Here is a 17412-nt window from a genome sequence, read left to right as displayed (position 1 = left end):
TCCTCAATCATCTGTGAAAATAAAAGCATTTATTTAATGTGATCTAAAAAGGGGGGTTATTTCTTTAAATGAATAGGCTTCCTGGGGGGCTTGGTGGTATTTAGGACAGAATGTATGATGCTGTCCCTTATTTAAATTTTGGACTGAATAACAATTAGAAAAAAAATAACTACTAGGAAGTGCAACTAGGTAAGTTGACCACAGTAAGGAGGACTGCTGTTCTTGCCCCAGGCAGTAGTTCATTAACAAATGGTATACGGGTTCTTTGGAGCACCATGAAATTAATGCAATTTGTCCTGACAGAAGTGAGATACAGAGCTCCGCCTACACAGGAGATAACAACATAAAACAGAGTCTCAGTGTGTGGAATTTAGATGCACTTGTCTCCATTTTTTAGCATGTTTACTTTCTATAGAAGTATCCGTTTTAAAATGCATATAGGGTATATATATCTCAAGTGCTATTTCTGTTCAAACATCTGCTGAACCATAGCTTGTGCACTCAAGCCACAAAACTAGGTTTGCTTATTTTTGTAAATGACTAAACAGTCAACCTTGCAGTTACATGTATTAGAGATGCCTTTCCCAAGAGGATGTTCTCCAGGTGTCAAACAGTAATCCCACAGCAGCCCCTGCTGAAATCAGGTACCCTCCAAGGATAACTGGAGCCACTTAAAACAGCTGCTCCCAATCCCACTTCACACAGACACTTCATAAGTATATACTACCAAAAGATCTATCAGAACCAACAGAGATACCCCCTCCCTGCAGCCTTCTTGTTCCTGGTATGGATTATTACCAAAGTCATCAAAACAAATCAGGCCTGAAGCCAGACTGAAGTGGATCTACATAATCTGTTTCATCCAGAAACCCCTGGAGCACTAACAGCTTGCCAGTAATGGAATACTAGAGACAGTCTGGAAATTATCCAGTGCAGTGTGGTCTAGAGATGGGCTTTTCTTCACCACCATCCCCATATAACCAGGTATATTACCTCTGAAAACCACTGGGAAACTTCAGCTAGCCCAGAATGCTGTAGCCAGACTGTGTCCAGGGCCAGTTACAAGGAGCTTATGATTCTCCTGTTGCAGCAGCTTCCAGGCAAAATTCAAAGTTTTGGTTATGATCTATGAAGCCTCATACAGCTTGGGACTAGGCAAGCTGAAAGACTGCCCTCTTCCCAATATGAGCATCCCTGAATTTTAAGATCTCTCCTGGGAAGCTTGCCCCACTCTTAGTAGTACTGCCATCAGAGACACATTTGGTGGAACATGGAAGAGGAACTTCTTGTTGGTCCCTCCCAGACTCTGGAACTTTCTGCTGAGTTGTAGCTAGGTTCCCTTTCTGCTGATGGGGAAAACTATTTCTTTTTAAATTTAGGCAAACCTTTGCCATGTAAGTGGATCCAATGCTGAAGGAAGTTTTATTTCTTTATCACATTTCTGTACCACTCAATAGTCAAAACTTTCTGGACAGTTTACAACATTCAAAAGCATAAAATACAGCACAACATATAAACCTTAAAAAAATTAAAAATTAAAAACAAAACAAAACCTAGCAGCAGTACTAAAAATTAACATATGGTAACACATTTTAAACAGCAGAATTTGAAAGCCTAGATCGCCTGCAGAAATAAGGTCTCCATCCGGCATAAAAGGCACCATGTAGGCACCAAACTAGCCTCGGCTGGGAGTTCCTTCCATAACCAGAGGACCACAACAAAAAACCCACCTTACTTCCTTTGGCACCCCTGGAGAAGGACTGCTGAAGATGATTTTACAATCTGGGAGGGTATATATGGGAGGAGAGTTTAAAACAGTTTTAATTGACTGAAACTGTTTTATTGTGTTGTCAACACAATTATTCTCATGTCTCACAGCAGCCCTGCCAGTAGAGTCAATAGTTCAGGAATATTGAGAGCTGTACTTCAAAACATTGGGAGGACCCCAAGATGGGAAGCATGTATTTGGAGAATGAATTCTGGTTCAAAAGGCATAATTTTATCTCAAAAGGTGCTATTTTATGTTAATGCCAAGCAGTTGTTCTCAGTCTCTGTTAGCTGATATGACAGAGCAGAATTAAGGATATCCTCTGCTGAACAGTGATTTTTTTCCATTCCACATTGTGCACAAGCTACTTCTACTTAATCAAGCTCCAATCAGTTGAATCATAAGGTGTTTCATGCATACTTACCCAAGCAGTCTCAAGTTGTTTGTGGCCAAACCATCCAAAATTAACTTAAGAACTAAACACGAATTAACATTGGATGGTTTAACCCATGAATAATCTACAGTGTTCGGCTTTCACATCATACAACAATGTACGATTAGGCCAACTGAAAGTTAATTGTGCAAAGCAGAAGCAACGCATGTGCAGCATTGTTGTTGTTGTTGTTGTTAGTCGCGAAGTCGTGTCCGACCCAGTGCGACCACATGGACAACATTCCTCCAGGCCTTCCTGTCCTCCACCATCCCCCGGAGTCCACTCAAGCTCACACCAACTGCTCAAGTGACTCCAGCTAGCCACCTCATCCTCTGCCGTCCCCTTCTTCTTTTGCCATCTATTCTTCCCAGCATTAGACTCTTCTCCAGGGAGTCCTTCCTTCTCATTAGGTGGCCAAAGTATTTGAGTTTCATCTTCAGGATCTGGCCTTCTAAAGAGCAGTCAGGGTTGATCTCCTCTAGGACTGACCTGTTTGATCACCTTGCGGTCCAAGGGACTCGCAGGAGTCTCCTCCAGCACCACAATTCAAAGGCCTCAATCCTTTGGCGCTCGGCCTTCCTTATGGTCCAGCTTTCACAGCCATACATTGCAACTGGGAAAACCATAGCCTTGACTATACACACTTTTATTGGCAGGGTGATGTCTCTGCTTTTTAGTATACTGTCTAGATTTGCCAAAGCTTTCCTCCCCAGGAGCAAGCATCTTTTAAATTCTTGGCTGCAGTCCCAGTCTGTGGTGATCTTGGAGCCCAGGAAAATAAAATCTGTCACTACCTCCATTTCTTCCCCATCTATTTGCCCGGAAGTGAGAGGACTGGATGCATGATCTTAGTTTTCTTAATGTTGAGTTTCAAGCCAACTTTTGCACTCTCCTCCTTCACCCGCATCAAGAGGCTCTTTAGTTCCTCTTCACTTTCTGCCATGAGAGTGGTATCATCTGCATATCTGAGGTTGTTCTTTCTCCCAGCAATCTTAATTCTAACTGGTGATTCATCTAGCCCTGCCTTTCTCATGATGTGCTCTGCATATAAATTAACTAGGCAGGGAGACAGTATACAGCCTTGCCGAACTCCTTTCTCAATTTTGAACCAATCAGTGGTTCCGTGTCCAGTTCTCACTGTTGCATGTGCAGCATGCAAACAGGCAAATCTTAGGTTACTTAACTTATGATCTGTCATCATTACATGCTAACTGGGTTATTCTGTTTCCATTTTTTCACCTTTTCCACAATCTCTATCTTTATCATCCACTTTCTCTCCAACTACCAGAAAACTCCTACAAGGCCACTATCCAAAAATATTCTTGGTTCTATGCATAGCACCTTTTAGAAAGGTATTTAACACACTAGAATAAGGAAATTTCAGCCACTTCCATACTATGATATTCCAAAAGAGGGTCAAGAAATGCTATAGTATATCTTTACCTAATAAATGCTGGTAGAAGCTGACCCTCTTGACAGACTGATCTTCCATAAGCAAACCAAGGAGAATTGGGGGAAGAAGAGGATTGTTTTTCTTGCTGTCCTCTAACAGCAGGTTTGCAGTAATTATAGGCCATGAAAACAAACTGCTAAAGCATTGCAACAGCTCCCCCCCCGCCGTATTCTGATGAGTGCTGTGAGGATAAACACTACTATCTGTATAACCAAGTCTACAATTGATTTCGCCATTGCAACTCAGCACATATATGTGTGTGCTGAAGTCTCATTTTGAATGGCAGCCAAGCATATTTTAGTGCACTCTTCAGTTATTTAAGTTGATCATCAATCTGGCTCTAGGTAGCATGGCCGATTTGCTCCCTATACAGCTTCCCAGATTGGCTAGTAAAAAGACAATTCCAATTTATCCTTTCAGAAATGACTCTTAATCACCTTAACATAATGCTTTAAAAAAGTTATTGCTTTCAAGAATATGTAACCGTCTGCAGTAATAGTTTAAGTCAAACTTAGTCTTGAGAGTTAATGTGGGCACATTTAGAGCTGTGTGACAAATTCAACATTAAGGAATTTACTTTCTATACTGTTGATGATGGTTAGCCACAAGGAACATCTCATGAAGTAACACAGATTCCAGCAGCATTCTTTTTCTATCCTTATCAATTCCCTCCTCCTAATAAAAGAGCTCTTTAAGAAGGCAGGATCTTCAGGCCTCCAAAGTTTCTGAAATACATATTAAAGCAGCAGTGGAAGGACACATGACATTTATTTGTAAAATTCATGGAATGTGCTGCCCTGGCAAGATTGGAGATAAACCAAGTGTTTTCAATATGCCATGTTTCATATTCATAGTAAAACTACCTTCCACCCTCCCCCCTGCCAGCCCCCTCAAAGACATTCTAATGTTTTGGACAAGCACAAGTCCTTTCTCCTTAGCTTGCAGCTGCGAAGGTGACGTTTTACTCTTCTACTATGCTTTGGCGATGCTCTGAAAGCCTCCTAAATTCAGCACAACTTTCAGACCCTGCATGCATCACCACTGTTGGATAAACCCAGCCCCGTGAGCCACACATTTTGGTGGTTATCAAGGTCAGTCAAAAAAGCAGCAGCCTTTTATTTTCCCACTTCAATGTTGGCTCCCACAATCGCAGTCTGCTGTCTACTTTCCGAAAAGGTTTCTTCACATCACTTGTTCTGGAATTTAAGGATCATTCTAAAACTCATGACTTGCTAAAAATCATACCACAATCTCAAAATTCAAATCCCTGAAATCTCATTTCCCTAAAAACCCAAGCTACCTGGGCATGAACCTTTGAAGAAGATCAGAGTAACCAAAGGTCTATGTCATGTACTTCCTCTGGCTATGTTCAGACTATAGTTTTTCCTGCTACTGGACAGTTCTATTCTTATACTGGCTAGAATATTTCTGCCTGTGCCTTGGCCAACACTTCTTAATCTGGCGGCCTGCAGATGGTTTGGACTGCAACTCTCATCATCCCCAGCCACTGATTGTGCTGACTGGGGCTGATGAGACTTTTAACTTGAAATATCTGCAGGGTGTGGTTGGGGGAAAACCAGTCTAGGTAAATGCCCATTTGGAACTGGCTTGCAACAAGTTCTTTCCTTCTTTGTCCCATGCTATTATTGAAATAATTTGTCCTGTTTTTTATACAAAGTTGTACTCAAGATAATAAAGAATATGCCTGCTGAGCCTACAGCAATCTGGAGATAAATACTGATTTTCTATGTAAACAAGTGAATACATATTCTTTGAAGTCAAGGATTAACAAAACATCCAGTAAGTTCCGGATATTTAATTTATTACTTTGCAAAAGGATGAAGGGAAAGATAACCATATGCTTTATGCTTGGTGGGAGGTAAAGGGCTTGGAAGTAGATCACATCTCCTGCAATCTAGCAACCAGTTCTTCAGGTATCCTGAATCTCACTGGATTCTAGCTTTACATTACAATTTCATACTTGTCTTTCATGTTTCCAGCTATAACCTGGTTTGCACATAATGGACATGCCGTTGCTTTAAAAACCAAAGAGGTTGCTGGCATGAGCACAGTATCTCTTCTACTTCTACTCCATAACCTACAATCTACTCCATCAGGTTGTGGAGCGCAGTGTGTAAACCCAGACTATTGGTTTGTTTAGAGGCAAAAAAGTATTAACCTATGGCTTGCTGAATTATAACTGCTGGGTTGCTCAGCCCCGTACAACTCCAAAAGAATTTGGATGCTGCATTCCATAACCTATGAAGAAACCAACTGTGCATTCTGGAGTAAAGGTGGAAGAAGCAGGCATTCTGTAGGCACCAGCTTCCTCCCACTTGAGCATTACAACCCATCAGTTCTTAAACCAAATGACTGTCATTACATGCAAAGGGTTTGCTAATGCTCTACAGTGTTCTCAGTTCAATTAAGGCCACAATTTTATGCACACTTGGTCTGAACTCAGAGGAAACTACTTCCAAGCAAGCATGCAAAGAGTTTCACTGTAAAGATATGATTTTTCTCCCATTACATAAAAAAACAGTTCTGTCTATTCTGTCTTGCTTCTGAAAAGCACAAGGCACTTGATCCACAAGTAAAAGGCCTGGCTTAATGTACTCGGGTGTTCAGAAAGAAAGCAATTCATGTTCTGAAATAGAAATTGTGGTGTTGTGTGCAACTAATTTCTATTTACTATGTTAGTACAGTTTGACACATCATGCAGAATATCATGTGACATTAAAAGTACCCTCCCTGGTAGAATAAGGCTCTGTTTAGCTGTAATCCATCCTATTTCCATGGGACACAAAAGCAGTTTTGTAAAATAAGTAAAATCTCTGAAACATATATAGAATGTGTTGTGACAGTAACAGACAAGCAGCAGGAATGCAGAGAATGCCAAGAAACAACCACCCATTAAACTGTTTGTTTTAATCCTTCAATTATTCCCTTAAATATTTTAGGTCCTTTTCCATTGAAATTATCCAGTGTTCTACCTTTTAGTGGCATCAGTATTATTTTTTTCCAATAAGGGTTTGTCCTAAATGTGATTACTGCACTTTTAGTAGCATTGCTCCATAAAGCAGCTCACTCATGAGTTAATGTTTGCGCTGTTTGTAACTAACAAATTTTCCTTTGTTCGAACATCAATACTGAAGTTACCAATCTGGGAGCTCATGAATGCAGGTATGAATCTATTAAAGGACAATATACCACCTTACAGCATTGATCCAGCTAGGTTAGGATTGTATGGCTCCTATTCAGCAAGTTCTTAGGCAGACATTTCTCTCTACTATGCAAGATCCTTTTCACTGGTTGCGCCTGGAACCGATAGATTCGCAATATGTGTTTGTATCGCTAAGCCAAGCAATCCCATGCATCAATAACTTACCTGCAGGTAAGTGTGCAAAGGACTGCAAGCCTGTGTAGCATTACTTCCTTGTCTAGTTGTGCAGTGCGTTTTGGTTACGATTTCCCTGCCGATGGCTGGAATGGCCAGCAGGGTGTGTAGAGGGAGAGCTATGAGCTGTAGGAAGCATTAGGGAAGGGGGAAAGGCATCTCTGGGTAGATACACAATGCACTCACTGTGGATGAAAACTGAGCCACCCTCACAGTGTCAAGGGTGTTGGCCTGGCTTTCCCCTCACTATCCACATGCAGCATTTTGTTTTTCTTCACTGAGTCCACAGCTGCCACCCACTCAAAAATGAAAAATTTAATTATTTTGATGACTGCATTTTTGGTATTTTACGTTTATATGCTTGTGATAACACTTATTGTACACAACCCCAGTGTTCATAAAGATAACGTTAATTATTTTAATAAATAAAGCAATATTCACAGGAGAATTAATGGATCACCACTGGTGTGAGGAAACAGAGGGCTTACCAACCAGCATCTAGGAGAAAATCAAGTTGTTCTCCATTTTTGAACCCATTTCATATGCAAAGGGTAATACTGTTCAATTCTGAAGTGTTTATTTATTTTTTAAATAAAACGCCGTGCATTCAATATGTTCTTAAATACAAGAAAGGTGTTTCAGAAACAGAGCTGAATAGCATCTCATTTTAATAATCTAAACTGGCTAGGCACTTTCAGTCTAACCCACCTCACTGAGTGGTTGTGAAGATAAGATTGACAAGTTGAGGAAGAAGAGGATTATTACGAAAGCTGCCTTGAGTTCCTTGAAGGAAAAAAGGTGAAGCAGAAATATGATAAATAAATGTCTGAAATCACCAAGCCCACCCCCATTTTTAAACAGGTCTTTCATATACCTGAAATGTTCTGGTTCCTGGCAAAAGTAGATTCACTTTATGTACAGCCAAATTAGCTACAGTTGTTCAATAAACTAAGGGCAATGGCCTTTTTCTTGAACTTCTGTTTACATGCCATATAAAAAAATGAAACCTGGAGCAACCTATTTGTGCACTGTTTATACGCTCACAGTATATTTCTAGCATATTAAGTATAATTAATAGCAGCAGACTGTTCTTCAGTATAAGCCTAAAAGATTAAGAAAGCGCACAACTGCTAATATTTTAAAGAGCGATGGATCCACTAAGTTTCATTCCTTTGGGCACAGACACTCAGAACATGTGGGGGGGTGTCAAGTGGGAAGAGAATGCAGCACACATTGTGACGGGCCGGCCTGCGACAGCTGGGGGAAAGCTCCGTAGCAGCAGCTGCACACATTCTACTATACAACTCATGACAAAAAGCAACACATTTCTATCTTATTCCAGGCTAAAGCAAACAGTTTATTTGGATAGCTTTCCCAAGCAATTTGCTGGGATTTGGATATTCAAGAAGTTCAGCAGCTAGTTGCATCTCAGCAGCTTTGCACTCAGCTCCTCAAGCTGAAAGGGCTAACCTTTTCTCGGCGGTATTAATCCAGCATTTCTTGAATCAAACTGGGACCCACAGGGCACGCTGCGGAAATACAGAGTGGATGCAAGGAAAAGACTAAGATTTACTTGCCTTCAAAGGAGCCCATCCCCTGCGCTTCCTCATGTGTCACTGCTGTAAATGTGCTTCCTGACTGGAATAAGGCTAAATCAGAAGTGAAGCTCTTGCAGCTTTCTTCCTTTGTGGGTGGGGTAGTTTGAACTCACAGGAGAAACACAATGCCATCCTGAACACATTTATTCAGATGTAAACCCCACGGAGGCCAGTCAAGGCTTACTTCCCAATTAAAACTGCACTGGAGCCTTAGTGCGGAAAATACTGGCTTTATTAATATACAAGGTTCTACATATCTCCAGAATCTTTCGGGCTTAACTTGCTACCAACAAGAACAAAACAAACTTCTGTTTTACAACAACCACAATCCTTCAACCATAGCAAGATTTTAGAGTGCATGCTGTGCACCAAAAAAAATTCCTGCTCTTCACAGGAGAAAGTAGTAGAAGTAGCTACACAGATCTGATGAGATATTACATAAGTCTATTATAAGGGAGATAGTATCAACAACCTCAAGCATAACTGATTAATGTACCTGTGCAAATGAACTGGACAATAACAGCCCAAACCTTGAGAATGCTGAAACCTATTGAAATAGCAGTTGAAAAAGAACACTACAAAATGGGTGCTGTACCAATCTAAGTAAAATAAACCCCAAGTTGCTGCCACTATTCCTAACCACTGCTGTTTCAAAGAAAGCATGCTGGAAGCTACTGTGACACCAGTGGGGTGGAACCTGTGACCTCTGAAGGCCTGAACTATGCTCCCTGTGTGTGCCCTTACCCCCTGCTATTCAAGTCCCACTGACTGTGCCCCTCAGTAACAGCTGCCAAAACTTCTGCCACTGCTGATCTCTAGCCCTCTCTCTCCCTAGGTGGCTCTTTCCTCACTGGTGGCAACAGCAAGGAAAGAACAATTGTGACAGGATTGCTGTGATCCCTGGGGAGCTGATGGAGAAAAAGCTCTCCACTCCAAGAAATCCTGATGTAGACCACAAGAAGGAAAGAGCTGTACCTAGATCACTAGGGAGTGTGCGCAAATGGGTATGCACACATGCAGTCTCCGACTTCCCAAGCCAGCATCATGTGTAATCTTCAGGACTGAAATGGTTGTGCACCTTTCGTTAACACCCACAAAAATGTACAATTCTCTAGGTATTGAGAATTACTGAGTATTTCCTCTCAGTTTCTTCAGTCTTTGCCATTTTCCACCCCCTTGAACAGGAAGAACATTTGCATGCATTTCACCAGAAATTAATGGGAACTTCAATCCAGTATGTCCAGGGCAATCTGAAAGCCAGAGAGATACAGTTCTAATACAAATTGCACACATATGCTGAATAGCAGCAACTGAAATATGCAAGCCATGCGTCTTTTCATATACAAAGAGCTTCTCTGCATCTGGATCCAAGAGCAAGAACTATCTTTACCCAATGATGAATATCCCTTACACTGTTAGAGGTTGTAATGCGGATCTGAACACAGCTCAAGGAATGGCATGTTTTACTCATTCTAAAGATATTTTGCATGGTTAGTTCATTCTTGTTTTCCTTGCCAAGAAGATGACAGTGGTTCTTTCCTTCATCCCTTTCTACAGGAAGTTGTTCTTCCTATGGAAAGGAGGGGGTCAGTTTGTGTAAGTAGTGATAAGTTTATCTGGCTCTAAAATGATCCTGGCTTATGGCTACAATAAAATGAATGTTTAAACTGTTACAAAATCAACTACTAATATTTATATTTTATCTAGGTTCTCTACTACCACTATCTGTTCAGGCCACACCCTGCCTGGTTCTCCTTCCAATGCTGAAGTAGTTTTTGACTGCTACAAAGGGCAGTGTCTGGCGAGAGAGAAAGATTTTTAGCTGAGACATTACAAGAATTATTTCATTTAAAATGTACAGGTTTGGCTTATGTGCTGCCAATTTTTGTACACAGGATTATAGCCATGATACCCCTGGGGTTGAGTATCTGAGTACGCCCCTGAAACTTACTCAAATTCAAGTGACATACCAATGGGAAGCAATCTGATATCCTCCAGCATTTTTTGGACTACAGCTTCAATCAGCCACAGACAGCATTGACAATGATGAGTGGTTATGAGATTTATAGTCCAAAATAGCTGTCACTCACCCCTCGTTTTTACCATTTATTTTGGCTTGTGTGAATAAATTTGAACATGAATTTTCATCACATTCCATTAGACCTTGATAGATACCCACAGTGCTTCATCAGGAAGGCACAAGAGAAAGGCACTTGAGGACATATTGCGTCACAGCTGATCAGAAGAGGCATCCACTAACTACTGCAGTTCTTCAGTTGATGTGAACAAGCCTCATTCACAGAGCCTGGCTCAAGCCGTTATGGAGGGAGGGTGAATTTCCACGAGCTTGCCAATAAAACCAGCTACCTCAGTAAGAACTACCCTAGCGCAAGGCAGAACATTTCAACACTACACCTGTTCTCACAGCACCGCAACATGAACTCACACCTTCCACTTGCATCATATGCTACCTGAAGTCACGTCAACTGTAAGATCAGACACATTTAATCACATTAAAGTCTAGACAGAGTGCATGTTATTTATAGTACTTTAACTGCCTAAGGTGAGGCATAGAAAAATTTGAAATCAATTCTGATGTCTCAAAGAATCTGGGGCCAATTCAACACAGCCAAGAAGAGCATGTACTAAAAACAAAAACATAGCTTGATTCCCCATTTAAAAATAAAGTCAAGTAAAGCAAAGGGATGGAGTTGTTCACTTTCCTCTCAGCACTAGCTGCAAAGTAATTACTGTTTTTGAAACTGTTTTGCTCAAAAAGTCAATCATTAAATTGGCACAAATAATGTTCTTAGTAACTAGACAGCTGCTGTGACTATCTAAAATCATATGTGCCTTGATATACGCAGGCTGGTAGATTAGAGATTTTAATGGCACAGTAATAAAGGCATATTTCAAGAAACCCTGGAGTACGTTTTAAGCATATATGGAAAATAAGCAGATTGCCCCAGAGCATTGCACCTTGTTCTGGGATAGCTGAATAGTTACATATGCTTCCAAGATGTTACAGGAATCAGTTAAAGACACTTTGGCTACAGAAGGGAAGACCTTCTATGATTTACTTCTCCCTCACAGGACTAAATGGTCATGTGCACAAAAAGGAACAAAATCCCTTCTACATCTTGGGTAAATGGATTCCTGTTTTGCCTCTACCCTCCACATACACATTCGGTTTTTTTTGAGTAGGAGCATTACATCATGTGAGCATCCCATTTCCAGTCCGAAATAGCACAGTCTAGAAACAGGCTTACCAACAGCAGAGAAGGCAGTAGGACCTAAACGAAGGTCCTGGTTCACAGGTAACAACCACCAGAGTACAGAATGAGGAAGGGTTGCTGCTAAATTGTGGGCTGTTGTTACACACAAACCCAGTACTATGATTTGACTATATTTTTAACCACAAACAACCCTGAGTTCATAATGTAACAACAAATCATGGGTTCTGCACGTAATTAAACCATAAACCAATGACAATCATGATTCATGGTATACTCTGGGTTGTTATTACATGAGAACTAGGCCTATGAGTTTTTCTTCCTACTTCCACAGAAGTAGTCTTCTCTTGAGTGTGGTTATTTTATTGATAAACATTGCCTCACACTCCTAGAAAGATGCATAACACAAGAACATCACAACAGGAAGATTGCCTCAAGCATACATGGCTGACTCTTCTAGCCAGGTCTACAGGAGGTGGAGTGCAGTGGAGCTTATAGGTTGTGTGAAGAGTTTCCACAGAAACAGAAGGTTCCCCTCTTCAGAAATTTGCCCTGAACACCAGAAGAGACTGAGAACAGCATAAGAGAGAGGCTGGAACTAGTATGTTTATTCTAACTTACTTGCACAAGGGAAAGAAAGAATGCCTGAGCATAATGAAGCAGTCAATCGGGTAGAGAAAAGTAGTTCCCAGCCCAGCCCTAAATGGCTTTGGACAGAAGTCTGATTTTTTCAGAATTTGTTTTCCAATCCGTGAAAGTTAAGAACCACCTCAGTGTTTGCGAAGATGAATATGAACACTGTATTACTAAATGAACGAGGAAACACACAGAAAGGTTAAAAGCACACATCATGACAACTGCTGACTAAGAACAGGAGAGGACTTTCTCTTTTCCATTTATGTGCACCCATATCCTTCTCTTTTCCTACAGGAACTAGCTTTGATGGTGATTAACAATTGCATTACTCTTTGGTTGGCTTAATGCCAAAGCACTGAAGAAAAGCATTAGCACTGTTTTGAAACTATACTTTAAGTCTACAACCATGGCTCCTCTCTTACATTTATCTGCATTTAAAGATGTCCATTCTATGCAGCAGACTAATGAAATGAAAATGAAACACCCACCACTGTCCTATGACTTTTTGGATTCAATGGGTTAAGGTCAACTTAGGAGACAGGTCATAGATTTATGTGGACTTTAACACACAAAAGCTTATATCACGCACATTAGTCTGTATGATGCCACAGAATGCAGTTTTTCCTACAACAGACTAACATTACCATCTTTAAAAACCACACCGGGAATATACAACCATAGTCAGCATCCAGACAGTACCATCTATGGAAGCTATACAAAGTCTGAATGGTAATCTGTGGACTGTAGCTTCAGCCATGCAAGGATAAACTAATTATCTCCATCCACTGGCAAAGATCCGCCAGTAAACTCAACAGAATAGGATTACAATTATTCTAACTCCAGCATTTCTGAAAAGGCAGGCTATTCAGATCGGCACTACCATGCAACAGTAGCAGAAGACAGCAGACATTCAAACTGATAAACAAGTCCAACATTATGTGTAGATAGCCATAAACAGTCCTTTAACTCAAAGCAGGACCCAGTTGTAAATGGATACTTTTATGACTGCATTTTGGCTTTCATTTTCAGCTTTATTAGTCTGGCATTGAAAATGACATCCGAAGAGAACCAGAACACAAGAACTGTCAGATACATTTACAGCTCAATTCTATGCAAGCAAGTACCACTGTGTTCAATGGGGCTGACTCCTTGGAAATGTGCACTGGCTTGCAGTCTTCAAAAGTAGTTCTAGTCTACAGGTTTTAGAACAAACAGTTACAGATTGGCTCAGTGATCTCTCATGCAAGTTTAAGAAACAATCTTAATCCTTCTCCCATTTCATTAGATAGAACCTGGCTTTCAACAGGAATTGTTCTTTAGTAACACTAGGTATAAGGAGAGGTATACAGAAAAAGGCAAACAGCTGTCATGAACTGGAGCCTCCTTCCTTTTATAAAATCCACACCTGGATTTGCACTTCCATTCAGATTATGAGATTTTAGTTAAAGAAATGGTGTTAAATTTCCCCAGCCATACGCACACTGCAAACAGGTAGATACAGGGCTTAACATAAAAATCTTGTATACTGTATGTTATCTCAACCAGATTCCAATACTCTCCTATCCCATTGCTCAATTAGAGCACGGTAAGTACTTCCCATAAGCCAAGTTCACCGGGGAAACAAGTTCCTGCACAAGTCATCTGCTCACCTTCAGTGCAAGAAACAGCATTAAAAGAGCCCCCCCCCGCTTTAAACCGCGTTGCATTTTTCAAGTAGAGATGCAAAAAACATCTATGAAGCCGTGCACGCAAAAATCTCGCCGGCTACAAATGCTGCTGGTTTCTAGGCAGCAATTAAGGATCAGACCTGTTGCAAGCCAAGATTCCTGGAAAGGCATCCGAGAGCAGACATTTCGTTCCAACAGACTTGGAGCCGGGAGCTACAAAAAGGCATCCGCGCGCCGCTCTTGCACCGGAGATCACGCGAGCAAACTTCCTCAGAAGTAAACCAGAGCCTTACTTCCAAGTAAAGGTGCAGGCGTGTGCAGCCCTAGACCCAACCGGAGGGGCGGGGGGGGGGCCAAACCCGGGCGCAGAACCGCGCTTCAGCACACACGGTTCCGAGCGCATCTCTGGCGCGCCCACCAGACCCATCGCGGCGGCCGCAGCAGGCAGGACCCCCGCGCCCCGGCCCCAAACCTCGGCGGGAGAGGGCCCCTCCAGAGCCCAGCAGCGTCGCAGCCCCTCCCTCTCATCCCCTCTGTCGCTCCCCGGGCGGAGACCAGAGCTCGCAGCTCCTCGCCCCCCATGGGGGCGCAGGGGGAGACCCCCGCCCCCCCCGGCTAGGCCTCCCCATCGAAAGAGGAGGGAGCCCGCCGCCGCCAGCGCACGCTCGGGCGCCTTCTCCGCGGCGGGACGCGGCTGCCCGGGAGACACCCCACCCACAGGCGGCGCGGCCAGCCCTGGCGCCCGGCGAGGAAGAGGAGGGGGCTCCAGCCGCCCGGCGGAGCCGCTGCCCCACCCTTGGAGAGCTCGCGGAGAAAGACGAGCGCGGCCGCCCCGTTCCGGGCCCCTCACCTGGATGAACTGGATGGTGAGCGCAGACTTGCCCACTCCGCCGCCGCCTACCACCACCAGCCGGTACTTTTCCTGCCCTGGGCCGTCCCTGCAGCCCGAGGCCATCGAGGAGGAGCCCAGGCCAGGCCAGGCCAGGCGAGGCGAGGCGAGGCGAGGCGAGGCGCACCGCGGCTCTGCTGCTGGCTGGCTCCGCGGCTCCCTGCCCGGCTCGGGGGGTTGCCGCCGCCTCGCCGCTGAGGCGACTGCGACTGCCCCCGTCCGCCGCAGGCCGGCCGCTGCTGCGCGGCGAGCGGACACGGGCGAAGGGAGGCGCCGGCCACGCAGTCCGCGACCGGGAGGCTGCTGCCGCTCGTCCTTGCCTGCGCAGCGACGGCGCCTGCTAGCAGAGTGAAAGCACCAGTGGTCCTACTTCGGCTACAAATGGCCGTCGGGAGGAGGGGTAGGCATGCTAGTAGAGATGAATATTCATCAGTTGGGCGGGGATTTCCTTTTCCTGCAAGAGCGGAGGGCGCCCTGGTAAGAGCGATCTTGTTTACACATGCACCAGGGGGCCGAGGCGGGAACTTTTCCTCTTCCCTCACGGGCGCGCACTTACTTTCCTCTAGCATCGCATTTCCCTGTATTCACACCGAATCATGGCATTTGATAAATGAGAGAGGCGTGCCTGCGTGTATGGATCTTACAAATATTGTGATCAAAAAGTGAAGCCTGGGCAGCGCCTGGTTTTATTTTGGACCAACTTCTTAAACTTCACCAGTCTAACTGAAGCCATTGCAGTTTGGGGGCCCTGAGTGAGTGGTAAACCTTGTATTGGTCGACGTGGAGTGGAACAAGTGTGCAAGTCTCTGCCACATGGAGCCATAAGACCTGTTTAAGTCCATTGAGGTGAATGGGTTTTAAGTACAGTGGTACCTTGGCTCATAAACGCCTCAGTTCATGACCAAACTGTTCGGGTTTGTGTTCATGACCAAACTGTTTTGTTCGGGTCGCGAACGAAAATTTTGACTCAGGTTGCAAACTCCTCATTGGGTGGCAACCGTGATTGCGGCCGTCTCCCCCCGCCCCAAGTGGGGAGATGGCCACGATCGTGCCCATGTTTGTGCCTATCTTTCCTGCAGGAGCGCAACCACGATCTTTGCCATCTCCCCGCCCAGCACGATTGCACTCGTCTCCCCACCCCCACCAGCGTGCCGGGATGACAGGTGTGATTGTGGTCGTGCTGAGGGGCTGGGAGATGGCTGCGATCTTTGTTGTCCTTTGTCACTTTGCTTCACATTTTTCTGATTTAAAAAAATAGTTACAGAATGGATTAACCTTATTTACACTGAACCTTATGGAGAAATTTGACTTGGCTCATGACCAATTTGGGTCACGACCAGAGTCCTGGAACGGATTAAGTTTGTGAGCCAAGGTATCACTGTATGCCTATTTCCAAGTTGGACCGCAACATTTATTTCCAAGTAGATAGCTATTTAACAGACATTGCAATTCTTTTTTTCCCAACCTGTACTTTAGTTCAGTCAAGGTTCACCAGGGAAAATCTAGCCCAGAACCTGCTTTAACTGTAAACAGCCAGACCCAGGGCATAAGACGGGATTGTATATTATTTGTTACCTTTGTGTCAGTTTTTCCTTCCAGCAGCTTGCTCCCATGCCCAGTGATGGCATCCATTCTAGGTACAGACAAAGCCACTGGCCTGCTTATCCTCAGAGATAGAAGCTCATTCCAAAAGGAAAACCATTCTAGAAGGAAAGCCAACAATTCATGTTAGTGGTGGTTCTGTGGAGAAACTCAAAAGATGTGCTGCTAACAATGCCTTTCTTCCTTAATGTACTTTCTCTGATAGGAAAAAGATGGGAAATCCAGTAAGAATTATGGGAGGGTTGTAAATGGAAGAGGATAATGTCTCCCCACACACTTACATTCTGGCATCAGTGATGCAGCTAAGACTGGATCTTGGGGTCAAAGTCCAGAGCCCCAAACTGTGACTCAGAGACTCATAAGTTCTATGTGAACTTAAAATGCAATACTTCACATGCTCACAGCATTTTGTCAAATCTTTTACATTTTTAATTGACAAAAAGCCTTATTGTTGCCCATAATTATTAGGAATGTAAATACAATTTTAAAGTATGAAATGGTCATTGAAGGACTGGGGAGAGGAATATTGCTGCACCACTGGACCCCCCCCCCCCCCACCATTAGCTAGCTATGCCACTGATTGTGATTGCACAGTAAAAGTCTCATCTGGAAGCATGCAAGAGTGCTAACGTTTGCATTTGGAATCCTCATTCAAGAGCCTTGAAATGTTTGGCTTTTATTCCAAGCTCTTGCATGTGGCAGGTGGGAATGCTCACTCCAACCTCAGCATCCTCTT

General features: G+C 43.4%; 1 protein-coding gene across 2 annotated transcripts in view; it reads right to left on the bottom strand.

Moving 5' to 3' along the window:
• The window catches only part of RRAS2 (RAS related 2), a 52658-nt gene extending 35902 nt beyond the window's left edge, over positions 1-16756 (bottom strand). The window contains exon 1 of one of the 2 annotated variants that reach the window (XM_044425600.1): positions 16650-16756. In XM_044425600.1, the coding sequence (XP_044281535.1) occupies positions 16650-16706 (57 nt within the window). In that variant the 5' untranslated portion in view covers positions 16707-16756. Of the gene's footprint in view, positions 1-15035; positions 15452-16649 lie in introns of those variants that run through there. The other variant, XM_044425598.1, reaches the window with a different exon arrangement.
• Positions 16757-17412: the final 656 nt, after the last annotated feature.

This window comes from Varanus komodoensis, unplaced genomic scaffold (assembly GCF_004798865.1).
Source record: "Varanus komodoensis strain SLA01 unplaced genomic scaffold, ASM479886v1 scaffold16, whole genome shotgun sequence".
NCBI classification, from domain to species: Eukaryota; Metazoa; Chordata; class Lepidosauria; order Squamata; family Varanidae; genus Varanus; species Varanus komodoensis.
This window is presented reverse-complemented; position numbering and strand designations above follow the sequence as displayed.